Source organism: Propithecus coquereli, unplaced genomic scaffold (genome assembly GCF_000956105.1).
Source record: "Propithecus coquereli isolate 6110/MARCELLA unplaced genomic scaffold, Pcoq_1.0 Scaffold76, whole genome shotgun sequence".
NCBI classification, from domain to species: Eukaryota; Metazoa; Chordata; class Mammalia; order Primates; family Indriidae; genus Propithecus; species Propithecus coquereli.
Window position 1 is genome coordinate 7,208,486 of NW_012153729.1, and position 12,490 is coordinate 7,220,975.

At 55.5% G+C, this 12,490-nt stretch overlaps 3 protein-coding genes across 5 annotated transcripts in view; 1 reads left to right on the forward strand and 2 right to left on the reverse strand.

Annotated features, from left to right (window-relative positions):
- The window catches only part of MRPS7 (mitochondrial ribosomal protein S7), a 2,917-nt gene extending 386 nt beyond the window's left edge, over positions 1–2,531 (forward strand). Inside the window, exons 2-6 of the mRNA XM_012662237.1 lie at positions 139–211; positions 425–653; positions 753–816; positions 1,182–1,349; positions 2,173–2,531. Coding sequence (XP_012517691.1) covers positions 139–211; positions 425–653; positions 753–816; positions 1,182–1,349; positions 2,173–2,394 — 756 coding nt within the window. The 3' untranslated portion in view covers positions 2,395–2,531. The remainder of the gene's footprint in view (positions 1–138; positions 212–424; positions 654–752; positions 817–1,181; positions 1,350–2,172) is intronic.
- A 73-nt stretch (positions 2,532–2,604) lies between these two features.
- On the reverse strand, positions 2,605–7,022 carry MIF4GD (MIF4G domain containing). Of its 3 annotated transcripts, none has more exons than XM_012662301.1 (6): positions 6,976–7,022; positions 5,924–6,055; positions 4,593–4,702; positions 4,256–4,411; positions 4,071–4,163; positions 2,605–3,512 (listed from the first exon to the last, which is right to left on the reverse strand). In XM_012662301.1, exons 2-6 carry the CDS (start codon positions 6,003–6,005, stop codon positions 3,285–3,287), a joined length of 669 nt encoding a protein of 222 aa, XP_012517755.1. In that variant the 5' UTR covers positions 6,006–6,055; positions 6,976–7,022; the 3' UTR covers positions 2,605–3,284. The 3 variants fall into 3 exon arrangements, with proteins under 3 accessions (XP_012517755.1, XP_012517754.1, XP_012517753.1); XM_012662300.1 differs by having other exon boundaries at positions 6,726–7,020; XM_012662299.1 differs by having other exon boundaries at positions 6,565–7,020.
- Positions 7,023–8,558: 1,536 nt separating this feature from the next.
- SLC25A19 (solute carrier family 25 (mitochondrial thiamine pyrophosphate carrier), member 19) overlaps positions 8,559–12,490 on the reverse strand; it is a 12,552-nt gene continuing 8,620 nt past the window's right edge. Inside the window, exons 5-7 of the mRNA XM_012662302.1 lie at positions 11,803–11,986; positions 10,969–11,099; positions 8,559–9,385 (exon numbers count right to left, since the gene is read on the reverse strand). Coding sequence (XP_012517756.1) covers positions 9,197–9,385; positions 10,969–11,099; positions 11,803–11,986 — 504 coding nt within the window. The 3' untranslated portion in view covers positions 8,559–9,196. The remainder of the gene's footprint in view (positions 9,386–10,968; positions 11,100–11,802; positions 11,987–12,490) is intronic.

Genomic DNA, 12,490 nt, shown 5'->3' on the forward strand with positions numbered 1-12,490 from the left:
AGGCCGCGTGAGGCCCTGGAAGGAGCATTGCCGTGGGGGCCAGGATATCTGCTTCAAGCTTCTTAACTAACTGCGTGACTTTGAGCCAATCTGAAGGCTTAGTGACTACCCCACGCTTAAGGGGTCTGGCTGATCTAGGGTTCTAACTCAGCACTGAACGTGCGGCCCCCTGCTAAGGAGCTCAGAGCTGAGATCGCCTATGTATTAGGAGGTGGGGGTAGAGACGTATAGGCGGGGAGTTTGTCCTTACCATTAGCACTTGATAAGGAGACTCCCGGCCTGTTCGGGGAGGTCCTCCTACCTCTTGAAACAGGAGTCAAAGTTATTGCAATTCAGGTTTAGCTGGTGGTCCCCGCACCGCTCTCCCTCGTGGGCAGGTTGGCAAACGTGCCTATTGTTAAGTCAAGCTTATTCACTTGTGTAGTCAGCTTTTGCCTGCCTCCTCCTCCTCTCCCTCCCAGGGTAACCCAGGTGCGGTGGAGCCGCTATGGTCCTGAATACAAGGATCCCAAGATTGACAAGGAATATTACCGCAAGCCTGTGGCTGAGCTAACTGAGGAGGAGAAGTATGATCAGGAACTCAAGAAGACCCAGCTCATCAAAGCTGCTCCAGCGACGAAAACAAGCTCTGTTTTTGAAGACCCAGTGATCAGGTTAGATGGAAACAGACACTCTTTTTCCAGGGAGGGTCTATGGTAAGGGTTCCATGATACAACCTTGGAAAGCTAAGCATGTTGCTTTTCTCCTTGAAGTAAATTCACCAACATGATGATGAAAGGAGGAAACAAAGTACTGGCCAGATCCCTCATGACACAGGTAAGCGGTACCTCCTTCCTCTTTTCCCTGTGACTTGGTACATGGTTCTTTCAGTTTAGCTTAAGAGATAATGGATTCATATACCTATCATTAAAGTTAACTTCCCTGCAAGCGTGGGGGCTTTAATGAAGTCCTGCAGGAGTCAGTAACTGCCATCTCCCCACCCCTCACAAATCTCAGTCTTCTCGGTCCTAGTCTAGCAAAGGGGGAGGCACTTAAAAACTTTGTGTTGGCTGTGCTGAGGGAGGAGCTGCACTGCCATAGAAGAACCACATGATGGGAGTAAAGAGCAAGGTATTAGCTGCGCTGAGTAAACCCTCTGGGAGCCTGGGTGGGACAGCCTCTTCCACCCTATCCCTTTGCAGACCCTGGAAGCTGTGAAAAGGAAGCAGTTTGAGAAGTACCATGCTGCTTCTGCAGAGGAACAGGCAACCATTGAACGCAACCCCTACACCATCTTCCACCAAGCACTGAAAAACTGTGAGCCTGTGATTGGGCTGGTACCTATCCTTAAGGGTGGCCACTTCTACCAGGTGAGTGGCCAGGGCAAGAAAACAAGGGCAGCCCACATGTGAAACAAGATGGGGAGTGGGAGAGCACAGAGCTGGGCCCAGATTGATAGCTCTCTAGAGACTGTACTGTCAAGACCTGCTCATTGAGTCTTGTAGTGTAAAAATCTCAGAAGATGGAAAAGGAAGAAAGCAAAGAAATATTTAAATGACATCTTCTAGGACTGCTCCCCCCAGCTCTCCTATCTGTCCAGCATCTTGTGTATCCTCAACTGTAAAGTTCTTCTGGTGAGACTGTGCTTCTGTCCCGTCTTTATGCACCAGCATCTAGCATAGTGCTTGACCCGGGACTGAACTAGGCATCTCTTTCATAGCCTTTAGTTTTACTTCATTTCATTTCATAAGTGGGTCTTCTTCTCTTTTTTTCAATATAAACTCCATAAGGATAGGGACTTTCTCAGTGTTTGCATTTCCAGTGTCTGGCACGATATGTGGCACATAGTGAGGGCCTGGCAAATGATTCTTGGACAGAGGGTCTTTTCAGGCACCCATGGTCTGAGGTGGCTAAGTCACCCCAGCTTATGGGGCTTTTCCAATTTGGTACTTGTATCAACTTGGCAGAGCCTCCATTTAGGAGGGAAAGGGGCCGGTGTTTAATGAATGTCTGCTGAATGAACGTATCTTATGTCTGCTACACCCAAGGCTGAAAAGACAGGACCCTTTCTTCAGAAACCTTACCAGGGCTGGCCCAAAGGGAACATGTGGCCACTCCTTAGAGCTCCGGGAGGCAGGAGGCCCCTGCCCTGGCAGGCCCTTGGACCAGTTTGTCTGTGTCTGTCTCACCCAGGTCCCTGTGCCCCTAGCTGACCGACGTCGCCGCTTCTTGGTCATGAAGTGGATGATCACTGAGTGCCGGGAAAATAAGCACCGGCGAACACTGATGCCTGAGAAGCTGTCACACGAGCTGCTGGAGGCTTTTCACAACCAGGGCCCCGTGGTGAAAAGGAAGCATGACATGCACAAGATGGCCGAGGCCAACCGTGCCCTGGCCCACTACCGGTGGTGGTAGCGGTTCCAGGCAGAGCCCAGGGCCCTCTGCCGCAAGAAAGTGTGAGCCACTGCCACACTGAAAAATACCTGTGGGTTAAGGACGTAGTTCCTTTATAAGGGTGGGCAGGCCTTACAGGGAGGATGGAGCAGCATGTTTACTGCCCATTAATCCTTTCTTTGGGGCTAGAACTTGTTCTCCCTGCCCCATACCTTGTTAAGATGAAACATACCAATTTGAGGATTTCCTCCAAAAAACTCAGGGCCCAGTCTTTTCCCTCGGCTTGAGGTGGACCTTTGGATTATATAAAGGGAAGCAGTTTTAGTATCAGAAAAGATTTATTAGAAAGTGCTCAAGCTGACCTGGCATAGCGTGTGATGACGGTACTACCGTTTATTAAAACTGGAGGACATACGCTTGTTTCCAAAGTGGTCCTGTACAAAATGTATAAAAAGCAGTTTCTGGTGTGACCTGTACTATGCTTCTGCCCCTTCACAACCCAAAGCATCTCACCAACAGCCATAGTTACCCATTTTATGGATGGGGAAACTGAGGCACCCAGGTAGCTGTTGTACCAATGGTTACATGGTGCAGCCCTTGATAGGAGTTGCCCTTCCCTGCCTGGGAGGTGGTGGGGGAGGGAGGCACACAGGACTGTGCAGAAGGGGGACAGCCTTGAGCCCAGATATCTGTTTGTCATCTTCCCCAACCTCTGAGTTTGGGGAAGGGGCTCAGGGCAGGACCATAGCATCAGTGGGGAACATCTCACTGGGAGATGAGAAAGTCTAGAAGGGAAGATGCTGAAAGGCTTGAGGGGTTAAAAGTCTTTGGGAGAGAGACTCCACTGCCAGCTTGGGCGGTGGACAGAAAGAAGGCTGATGCTGCCTATGAGGACACCCTGATCTGGAGGCCTAGTCCGAGACCTCGCTGTAGTAGTACTTGTGGGCAGCCGGGGTCGTCTTCCAGCCAGCCGCCCGGAACTCAATGATCTCCAGCAGCAGCAGCTGGGCCAGGGAGCTGAGGCCAGTTGGGAGCAGGAAGCCATCTCGGATCAGGACAAAGAGCTCATCCATGCGCTGCCCATTCATCTTCTCCAGCTGCTCCCCGACGCGGTGCAGCTGCAGCACCAGGCAGTCTACCTGCGGGGGCAGCGGGTGACCCTGGTCAACCCTGGGCAGGGCCAGCCGACAACGCAGAGCATTTACTTGCCGCGTGCCAGGCATCGTGCTTTGCCCTTTACATTCATTTCCTGCTTCATCCTCACACCCAGTGGGTGTTACCCATGCCTTACATAGAAAGAGACCAATTCAGGGACCTGCCTAAGGTCCCTCATCTGGCCATGCTAGACTCGAGCCTGTCTCCGAACTGCTTCTTCACCCCACTTTTCTGCCTCCCCCACACTGCCTGACCCTGGTTTGGTTTCAGGGCCATCAGTACCCACAGCTGCCTGTGGTGCTCACCATGCCTGTCATAGATGGCAAGGGAAGGAAGCTGCTGAGCCAGTAGGTTTGGCTGCTCTTTTTTGGATAAATTCCAGACCTCGCAGCTTGTCCTGTAACTGTGACAGGCCTTAAATGCCCCCATCAGGCTCCTGCCCCAGAAGTGATGCCCTCGAAGGCCTCTATGGATGGTGGGCTGGCACTCTGGGCTGAGCCAGACTGCCCACCCCAACAGCCTTCTTTGCCAGGGCCTCTCACCTCCTCCTCCTTGCTCAGACTGTCAGGCTGAGCCAGCCGGAAGAGGCAGTCGTAGACAGGATTCACCAGGGCCATCATGGGCATGTTGTTCACCTGGGGGAAGTGGGGGAGGGTCAGAGCACCCGGCTTGGTGACTGTGGGGAGCAGTCCATCTCTGCCTCCCAGGGTGGCTGCCAGGGCCTCACCCTCAGGTAGTCAAAGATGTTGCAGATAAAGGTGACATAGCAGACCCAGCCCTGCAGGGAGCGTGCTCGCAGCTGCTCCCGAGCCTGGTACTCCTGCTGCAGCCGGTTGAGGAGTCCACGCCGGAAGACACTCTGGCCTGCTTGTTTACTCTCTGCCTGTGAGCCAGGAAGAGGATGGTGAGGGCCAGGGCGGTGCCCTTGCAACCCCACCCGTCCTGTGTCTCTCTCTGCCTTTGAGCTAGACCCTTTGCATCTCTGTCCTGCGGGCCAGGCCTTCTGCCCACTCCTGAAGCACCTTCCTCAAAGCAGCTCCCTCTACTCTCCCAACCCTCCCAACCTGAATGATGGCGTAGCACATGCGTCCTGCTTCCTTGCTGAACACACAGTCCTGCAGAGAATGGTCCACAATCACATTGGCCACTTTCTCCAAGTCCACAGCACCTGGATCTAGAGGTAGAGACACGAGGGGAGTCTAGAGCTGCTTCGTCACATTTGCCTCCACCTGCTTCTCGAAGGATTGCAGCTATTTGCAACAGAGCTCTCCCATCACACGCTTAGACTTAAGGAGATCAGAAAGTATACAGAGGACGGAAACCACACACAGGAGCCGCCCCCGAGGTCTGCCTCATTGCCCAGTCAGAGACAGCAGGGAGGGTTGTGTGGCTGGTAGAGACCAATCCAAGCAAGAATGCTGGTTTCTCAGGAACACAGCTTTTCCTGGCACTAGGTTGAAGAAGGAACACTGAACGACAAGTCTCCAACTGCAATGTCACAGCCGAAAGTGTTCTTACAATACGCACACACCAACCCCTGACAAGAGTGGGCCAGGCAGAGCCTCCCCCACAGGCCTGGTTTGGCACGTGATGGGCATTGCTAGTTGTTAGCTGAAGACAGACTTCTGTCCTGAGTGTTAGAGGCAAGGCATCAGGCCAGGGCGAGTAATGTATATCTCCTCTGCCAAGCCAAATACTCTATCCTCTGTCCCAAGGCAGGCAGCTCTGCACATTCAAGAGCGCTGGCTGCAGTGATGCAGAAACCAGCAATTCAAATGTACGGGCTTAAAGGGCAGGAACTGTGTTCTCTTCCATGGGTACTTAAAGAAAAAAAAAGGCTTTACAGACTGCGGGTGACTCTGTGATTCATACTCCCAAATACTGGCCTAAATGCTTGACTTCCAGTGCAGGAGTTACGTCATTGACTCCTAGTCTCAGAACAGAAGGGGCCGGGTGTGGTGGCTCACGCCTGTAATCTTAGCACTCTGGAAAGCTGAGGTGGGAGGATCACTTAAGTCAGGAGTTTGAGACTAGCCTGAGCAAGAGTGAGACCCCATCTCTACTAAAAATAGAAAACTTAGCTGGGTATGGTGGCGCGTGCCTGTAGTCCCAGCTACTCTGGAGGCTGAGGCAGGGGAATTGCTTGAGCCCAGGAATTTGAGGTTGCTGTGAGCTAGGCTGATGCCACAGCACTCTAGCCCAGGTGACAGAGCAAGACTTTGTCTCAAAAAAAAAAAGAAAGTTCTCAGTTTGTTCAACTAGAAAATGAAAAAACAAAAGAATAGAAGGAAGGGGCGAAGCATCCCCCTGTCCCTGGCTCAGCCCTCTGGTGCTGCCCCACATGGGCCCTTCTCTGCACCTCCCAACCCCAGCTCAAGAGGGGCTCCATGCTCACCTTTGAGTGCTGTCTTCAGCAGCTGCTGGGTCTCTGCATCGAAAGACTGGATTTTATATTCCTCTCTACTGGGCTCCCCCATGACCGTCCAGCCCCAGCAGCTCTTGACCGTGCTGGGCCGCCTGACTGCACCTGGGGAGCAGAAGACATGAGGGGAGAGGCCTCAGGTGTGCTGTAGAGGGCCGGTTCCCGTCCTCAGGCTCTGGGTGAGGTTGGCCAGCGCTTGGGACAGGTGCTCCCAGGCGGCCCATGGCATTCAGTGGTTGGCCCAGGGCCCACCAAGCTTCTGGCGGAGACTGGGCACCAGCCAGGCACCTGCTGCTCAGTTTAGGGAACCCCACGCTTGTGGGATTATGCAAGAGTAAAGAGATGAGGGATGAACGCGCCCCCTCTCCGGTCCCAGCAGGAGGCAGGGTTATTTCCAGCGGATACCAAGGTAGATTTTGGGGGCGTGGATAGGTGGACGTTAATTAGAGTTTGCTAAATAAATGGACCTGGAAGCTGCTTGGCCCAGCACGATCCGGGCGAGTGACAAGTCTGAGGGCTCTAAGCTGCGCGGCTCTGTCCCAGCAGAGTTCCACGCCCCTCTCCCCAACCTTCTCTGCCGGTTTTCACAAGAGTCCTCAGTCCGCAAAACTCACCCCTGCAGCCCCGGGATGGGGCCGGCCCGCGTGGGCGGCGGGTGCGGGCGCCCCGTCTGCCGCCCCTGTCGGTTAGAGCCCGAACTCCCACGGTCCCGGCAGCCTCTCCCCGGGACAGACTGGTTGAACTGGCCTCCCGAGTGGCAGAAAACCGGGCCTACCCAGTCGAGACTCCTAGTTCCTGAGCTCCATTCTGGATCCTTCCTCCTAAAGGGGGAAGCGGCACCGTGCGCCGAGAGGCAGGTCCCGCTGGAGTCTCCCCTTTGGCCAACCGAGGCGACCTTACGGGTCTCCAGACCTCGGCGGCTCCCCCACGGCCCGGAACGCCCTTCCCGGCGGCGCGGGCCGGCAGCGGAGCCCGCTGTCCAGCGTCCCGCGGGCGGCAGAAGCGCCGTGGGCACCACGACCCACCTGCCGGGCGCGTGCCCGGGCCGCTCGGCGGGCAGGGAGCGCGCGCCTCGGAGCCTCCGCCGCTCAGCGACGTCCTCACGCGGCGCGGGGCGGGGCTGGCTCGCCGGCGCTCCCTGCCGGGCCCTCGCGCACCACCCGCCCGCGCCTAGGCCGGATCCCCCGGCGTGGGCCGAGGCGGGGCCGCGCGGCACTTCCGCGACACTGCCACCACCGCGCCTCGCCTCGCCTCACCCGGCGCAGCCCAGCCCCATCGGGCTGGCGGGCGCTGGGCCGGACCCGCTCCTCGGCCCGCGTGAAGCCCTCAGTTCCACGAGGGGGTCCCCACCCTGGCCCTCCCCGGGACACAGGTGAACTGAGGCAGGAGGCACCGCCCGGCCGCGCGGCGTGGGAGGAGCCTCGGAGGGCGCGATCGGGGCCAGGTGGCAGCACCTTCCCAGGCCATACCGCGTTGTTGTCCTGCTCCCACCCACCCAACCTGCCAGGGCTGGATCAACCTCGATCCCCCTCTCCTACTCCAAGTACAACACTGGCATGAGTTGCAGATCTAGGGGGCAGTCCTGGAGAAAAGGTCCCAGTTGGCAACCTGCAGCCTTCCAGGTGTTGGGAGTGCCCCTGAGGTGGCACAAGTCCCCTGGCCCCGACTTTCTTGGCTGGGGCTGCTCAGGCGACAGACAGGGCCAGCCTGGCATCTGCCCTGGTTGCAAAAGGGCATCCAGAAGGCTGGAGAGAACTGCCACCCTCGCCACCACTCAGACAACAGTGAAGTGCTGATGGCGCCTCAAGCTGCCAGAGTTCTCGCCTCCTGTTAAAAGAGCCACCAGAGTGGTCGCTGAAAATGAAGGAAGAAAACTTGCAGCTGCACCAGAAGTAACCAGTGAGGAGAGAGGAAGAGAATAAACTTTACTTCAATGGAATTTCATAAAAAAATACGTTCAGGCAGCTGCCTCCCCACAGCCCCAGGCCCAAGCCTTGAATGCCAGAAGCCCCAGCTGCAGCCAGAACCTTCAGAATTGGCAGCCAAGAGCCCAGAAGCCTGGGCATTCGGGGGCCAGAAAGACCACAGAGTCCCAGACCAGAGACAGGGAACGAGGGTGGAAGGGGCCCAGGACCCACCCACCAGGGCCAGCTCCAGCAGGTACCTTCCTCCAGGCCAGGGCCAAGGCTGGTGTGAGGGGCAGAAGCGAGGGCAGGGCAAAGTCCTTCTGCTCCCTCTGGGCTCCCGCTGTCAGTGCATCCCTACAGGCGGCCAGGCAGGTGGAGAGGGGGTCGTTGTGGTCTGTTGACTTCTCCTGTGTATCTAGGCAGACACCTGCGGGGGTCCCTGTGTCCTGGTAACGCTCTAGATCCCAGTTGTGCCCTCAACAGGCTGTATGCCCAGCCCCTTCCTTTTGCCATCCCGTCACTGGGCTGTATCAGAGCCACATTCCTTCTGGGGTCATGGGAAGGACGAGTGGCACCCTGTTCTGTGCTGAGGAACACTCAGGGCAGTGATGCCAATGCCCAGTTGGAAGGTCCTCACCCCAGCAGGGCTGCCTGTGCCTATGGCTGTGACCAGCCGAGTCCTGGAGAGAACCGCCCGATGGTGCTGCGTTTGCAGACACGAAGCTCTGGGCACTGGGTCAGGAAGTGACTGGCTCAGCCTGAAGTCTCCTCCAGCACTAGCAGCAGAGCTGCGGAGGGCTGCAGGTATAGACAAAAATGGAATTTGAGGAAGGCAGGGATGTGATTTGTCAGGGAAGAGGGAGGCATAAGGTGAGGAATGTGCGTTTAGCTTTACTGTCTGTTGAATAGGTTGGTGGGAAACATAGGCTGGGTGTGGGGACCGGACTCCCGCAAAGCCAGCCCTCTGCACTCAGGCGGTGGCCCAGCCGGAACGAGGAGAGCTCTCCCGGCAGACGGGCTGAGGAGTGTAGGATGGCATCTGTGTCCTTTGGGTTTGGGCCGGATGGAGGACAAACAGCAACTTCACTCTTCCTCACTGTGGTGTTGGCACCCCACAGCCCAGGCCCTGCTTTCTCTCTGCCTGCTCCTGGGGGAAAGCCCTTGCCTTCTGGCGGTGTTCCAGCTGGGTGGGTTCGAGGCTGCCACCCTGCTCCCAGCGGCTCTTCTTGCTCAGGACAGGTGGCCTGCAGGGATGGGCCAGGTGGCCCCCTCAGTGGAGACCGAGTCTTCCTTCTCTCGGCAGGTTGCCTCCAGGGAAGACCTCCGGCCCTTCCTGCCCTCAGCGCTGGCTGTCTGCCTTCTTCGTGCAGTGGAAGATGTTACAGAAGAGTTCATACCAGAAGAATATAAGGCCCGTGGAGACGGCAGCCTTCAGCATGCTGGGGGACAGGCCCTTGAAGCAGCCCAGAGCACCCTCCTCTTGCAGCACCTGCTTGGCACAATCCAGGAGGCCCCTGTAGCTCCGCACCTGGGGAGAGAAAGGTCACTCCAGTTGACAGAAGAAGGGATGAAAACATGGATGCCAGCTCTACTCCTGTGCCAGCACAGTAACTGGCCCATCACAGCACCTGGCCCATCACAGCTCCCAATAAATACCTGCTGGATGACAGAATGAATGCAAATAGCAAATAAGTTCATCTCGTTCTTTCTATTGCCATCAGGCTAAGTCAGACTTAGCAGATGAAGTGCCTGCACATCGGCAACTGGACAGGGCTCCTTACTGTCCCAGAGGCCTGGCTGACTGTGGTTCTGAAGGATCCAGCGACAGCTCTGGACCCTTTTCCCAGAGGCGTCTCTGACCCTTCACCCCATGCCACCTGGTCCCCCTTGGGCAGACCTGAATCCGGCCTCGGTAGCTCCCAGCCTGACATTGCCGCCCCTCTAGCCTGAACCCCCTGCCTCCAGCCTCACCTTCTCCAGTTGAAACCTGTGTCCCCAGGGCACAGCCCTCCTCAAGCCTGACTCCCCTCCAAAAGCTCCACTGACTCCCAGTGGCAATGACATCATAAAAAAGTTCAAGATCCAAGGCCTGTCGTTCAAGGCATTCTACCATTTGACCTCAGCTTCCCTCCCTGACCTGACCTGACCTCCCACGTGTCCTCCCGTGCGCCGCTTCCACCTCTGGCCAAACTGGATTGTGCAGTCTCTGTTTTGTCCTGGGCTTCCACCATCTTGCCCTGTCCAAATTCAAACTGTCCCTTCAGGACAAATTGGTAAATGGAAAAAGGAAGTCACAAAACCTTGTATACAGTATGACCCCCTTTTTGTTAAAATGTACGTGTGCATTTATTTATGAAAAGAAATAAAACTACACCAAAAGCTTCCATGTGATCAGCTCTCAGTCATGGTGGGATTACAGGAGTTTTGGTCTTCTCGTCTATCTGAATTTTCTAAAGTTTCCTACAAAGAAATTGTATCAAAATTCTAAATCCAATTGTTTCTCTTCCCCGAAGTAAGGAGCACTTGCTCCCTTCCTGGCCCCCGTTCCCTACCCTCCTTGTCTGCTAACCTTTGTCAGCATGTTTCTACGTGCCTCCACGTCCCAGGTTCCCAGGATCTGGAGGGAAAGCCCTGGAATTACGTACCTTTCCCCACCCTGCCCCGCCCACTGACCACCACCAAGGCCTTGCACAAAATCAGTGCTCAAAAAGGAGCTGAGGGCGACCAATTGTGAAAATCTGAGTAACTGAATAGTGACTTTAAGAATACAACATCACCTACCACGGGGCTTCTCTGATTGGCATACCCTTCTAGTGCCTTTAAAATATAACTTAGTTGCTCAAATTCAATTCACCCCTTTCCAAACTGTACTGGACACATTTTGAGAGCAGACACTGAATCCTCCTTGGCCCGGATCCTTCCATGGTACCCAAGACACACAGGGCTTTGCATGTGGCTTTCCTGTATTCTTGGGGATCCCCAGGGACACGCTGGGCATGAAGAGGCCAGGGGGGGAGGCCAATGCTGCCCAAAGGGCAGGAGCTGACTGCTGGTTCCTTCATGTGCCCAGGGACAGCAAGGGTCAGAGCTGTCTACATATGGACGGCTCACCTGGCCAAAGGCAGCTCGGGCGTGCTCAAACCCTCCAACCTGCAGCCGTTTCTTGAAGAGATCCAGGGGATACGTAAGGGTCTTGCTGATGACTCCAGCTCCACTGCCACAAAGCAGGTTTTTGAGGTTCTCTGAACCAGAGAAGTGAGATTGAGGGGAAGGATGAGAGAAACACAGTCTATGGTGGGTGACTTAAAGTTCATCAGGTCTAATCCTCCATCACAAACCAAAACTCCACAAGCATCCTTCGATCTCAAAGAAGAATTCAATCTAGGAGCAAGAAAGCCAGACACAGCCACTTTTGGCAAGAGTGGCCCTAGACTGCAGGCTAGACAGGCTCGTGGCAACAGGGCGTGAGCCAGGGGTGGGAACCTGCGGCCCTGGGGCCACATGTGGCCTTCTGGATCCCCGAGTGCGGCCTTTTGACCAAATCCAAATTTGACAGAAGAAATCCTTTCTGCAGCTACCTGCCAGCCGGAGGCAGCCAGGGCCTGCGGGCACTGCAGCCTGACTCGGTTCAAGGCCAGGCTCGGGATGCCCCCCCATCCTCCCCCACCCCACCCAAGAACCACCAAAAACCCACAACCAAAACACCGGGAATTTGCAATCTGGACTTCTGACAGAAATGAAAACCATGACCAATCACTGGAAATAAATTTCAGTGATGCCAATGACGGGTGTGGCAGGAGGTGGAAGAACAAAGTCATCTCTCAGCGGCTGCACGTGTTTGCTTTGTTCGCCACATCAGAGCCAGGTGCAGAGAACAGTGGCGTCTCAGCTTCTGACAGGAAAACGTTATTTCGCGGCGTGGGGGTGGGGCCGGGGCTGTCTCACCGTTTTTCTTTCCTTCAGCCGGCATGAGCCACTCGTAGGAGCGCTTCAGGGAGCTGTAACAGGAGAACTGGAGGCCGGCGTAGGGGAAGATGGCGATCAAGGTGGGGCTCAAGCCTCTGTAGAAGACCAGGGGCCCTTCGGTCCTGAACATGGTCACCACGGCGTCTCGCAGGGTTTTATACACCTGGACATGCACACGTGCAACTGGAATGAGCTCAGCAAGGTGGTTTTAGCCCAAGAACGCCGCCCACCATATCCACTTCCCTGAGTCCACAAACCCTGCCAGGAGCGTAACTTCTCCTGCGAAGAGGACAGTCATGGAAAACGATGGACAAAAATTCAAAGGGTGGGGTTTTCCAGCAACACCTCCCCTCTACGAATTTATGCAACTGTTAAACCCACATGTGTACACCCAAGTATGTGCCCAAGAGTCACTGCAGCACCCTGTGAAACAGCAAAAGATGCGATGTCCACCTGTGGGTGACGGTTATGTGAATCATCGTACACAGTTCACAAGATCCTAGCAAGGCCGTTAAACAGGATGATGCAATCTACGTGACTGACACGGAATAATCCCCCAAACAGATAAATGAACACAGTGAGATGCGGAAGACTGGGCACAGTGTTTGTGGAGGAAACAAACTGCATGCAGAGATTATGCCCCCAAGGATACACAGAAACAAGGTAC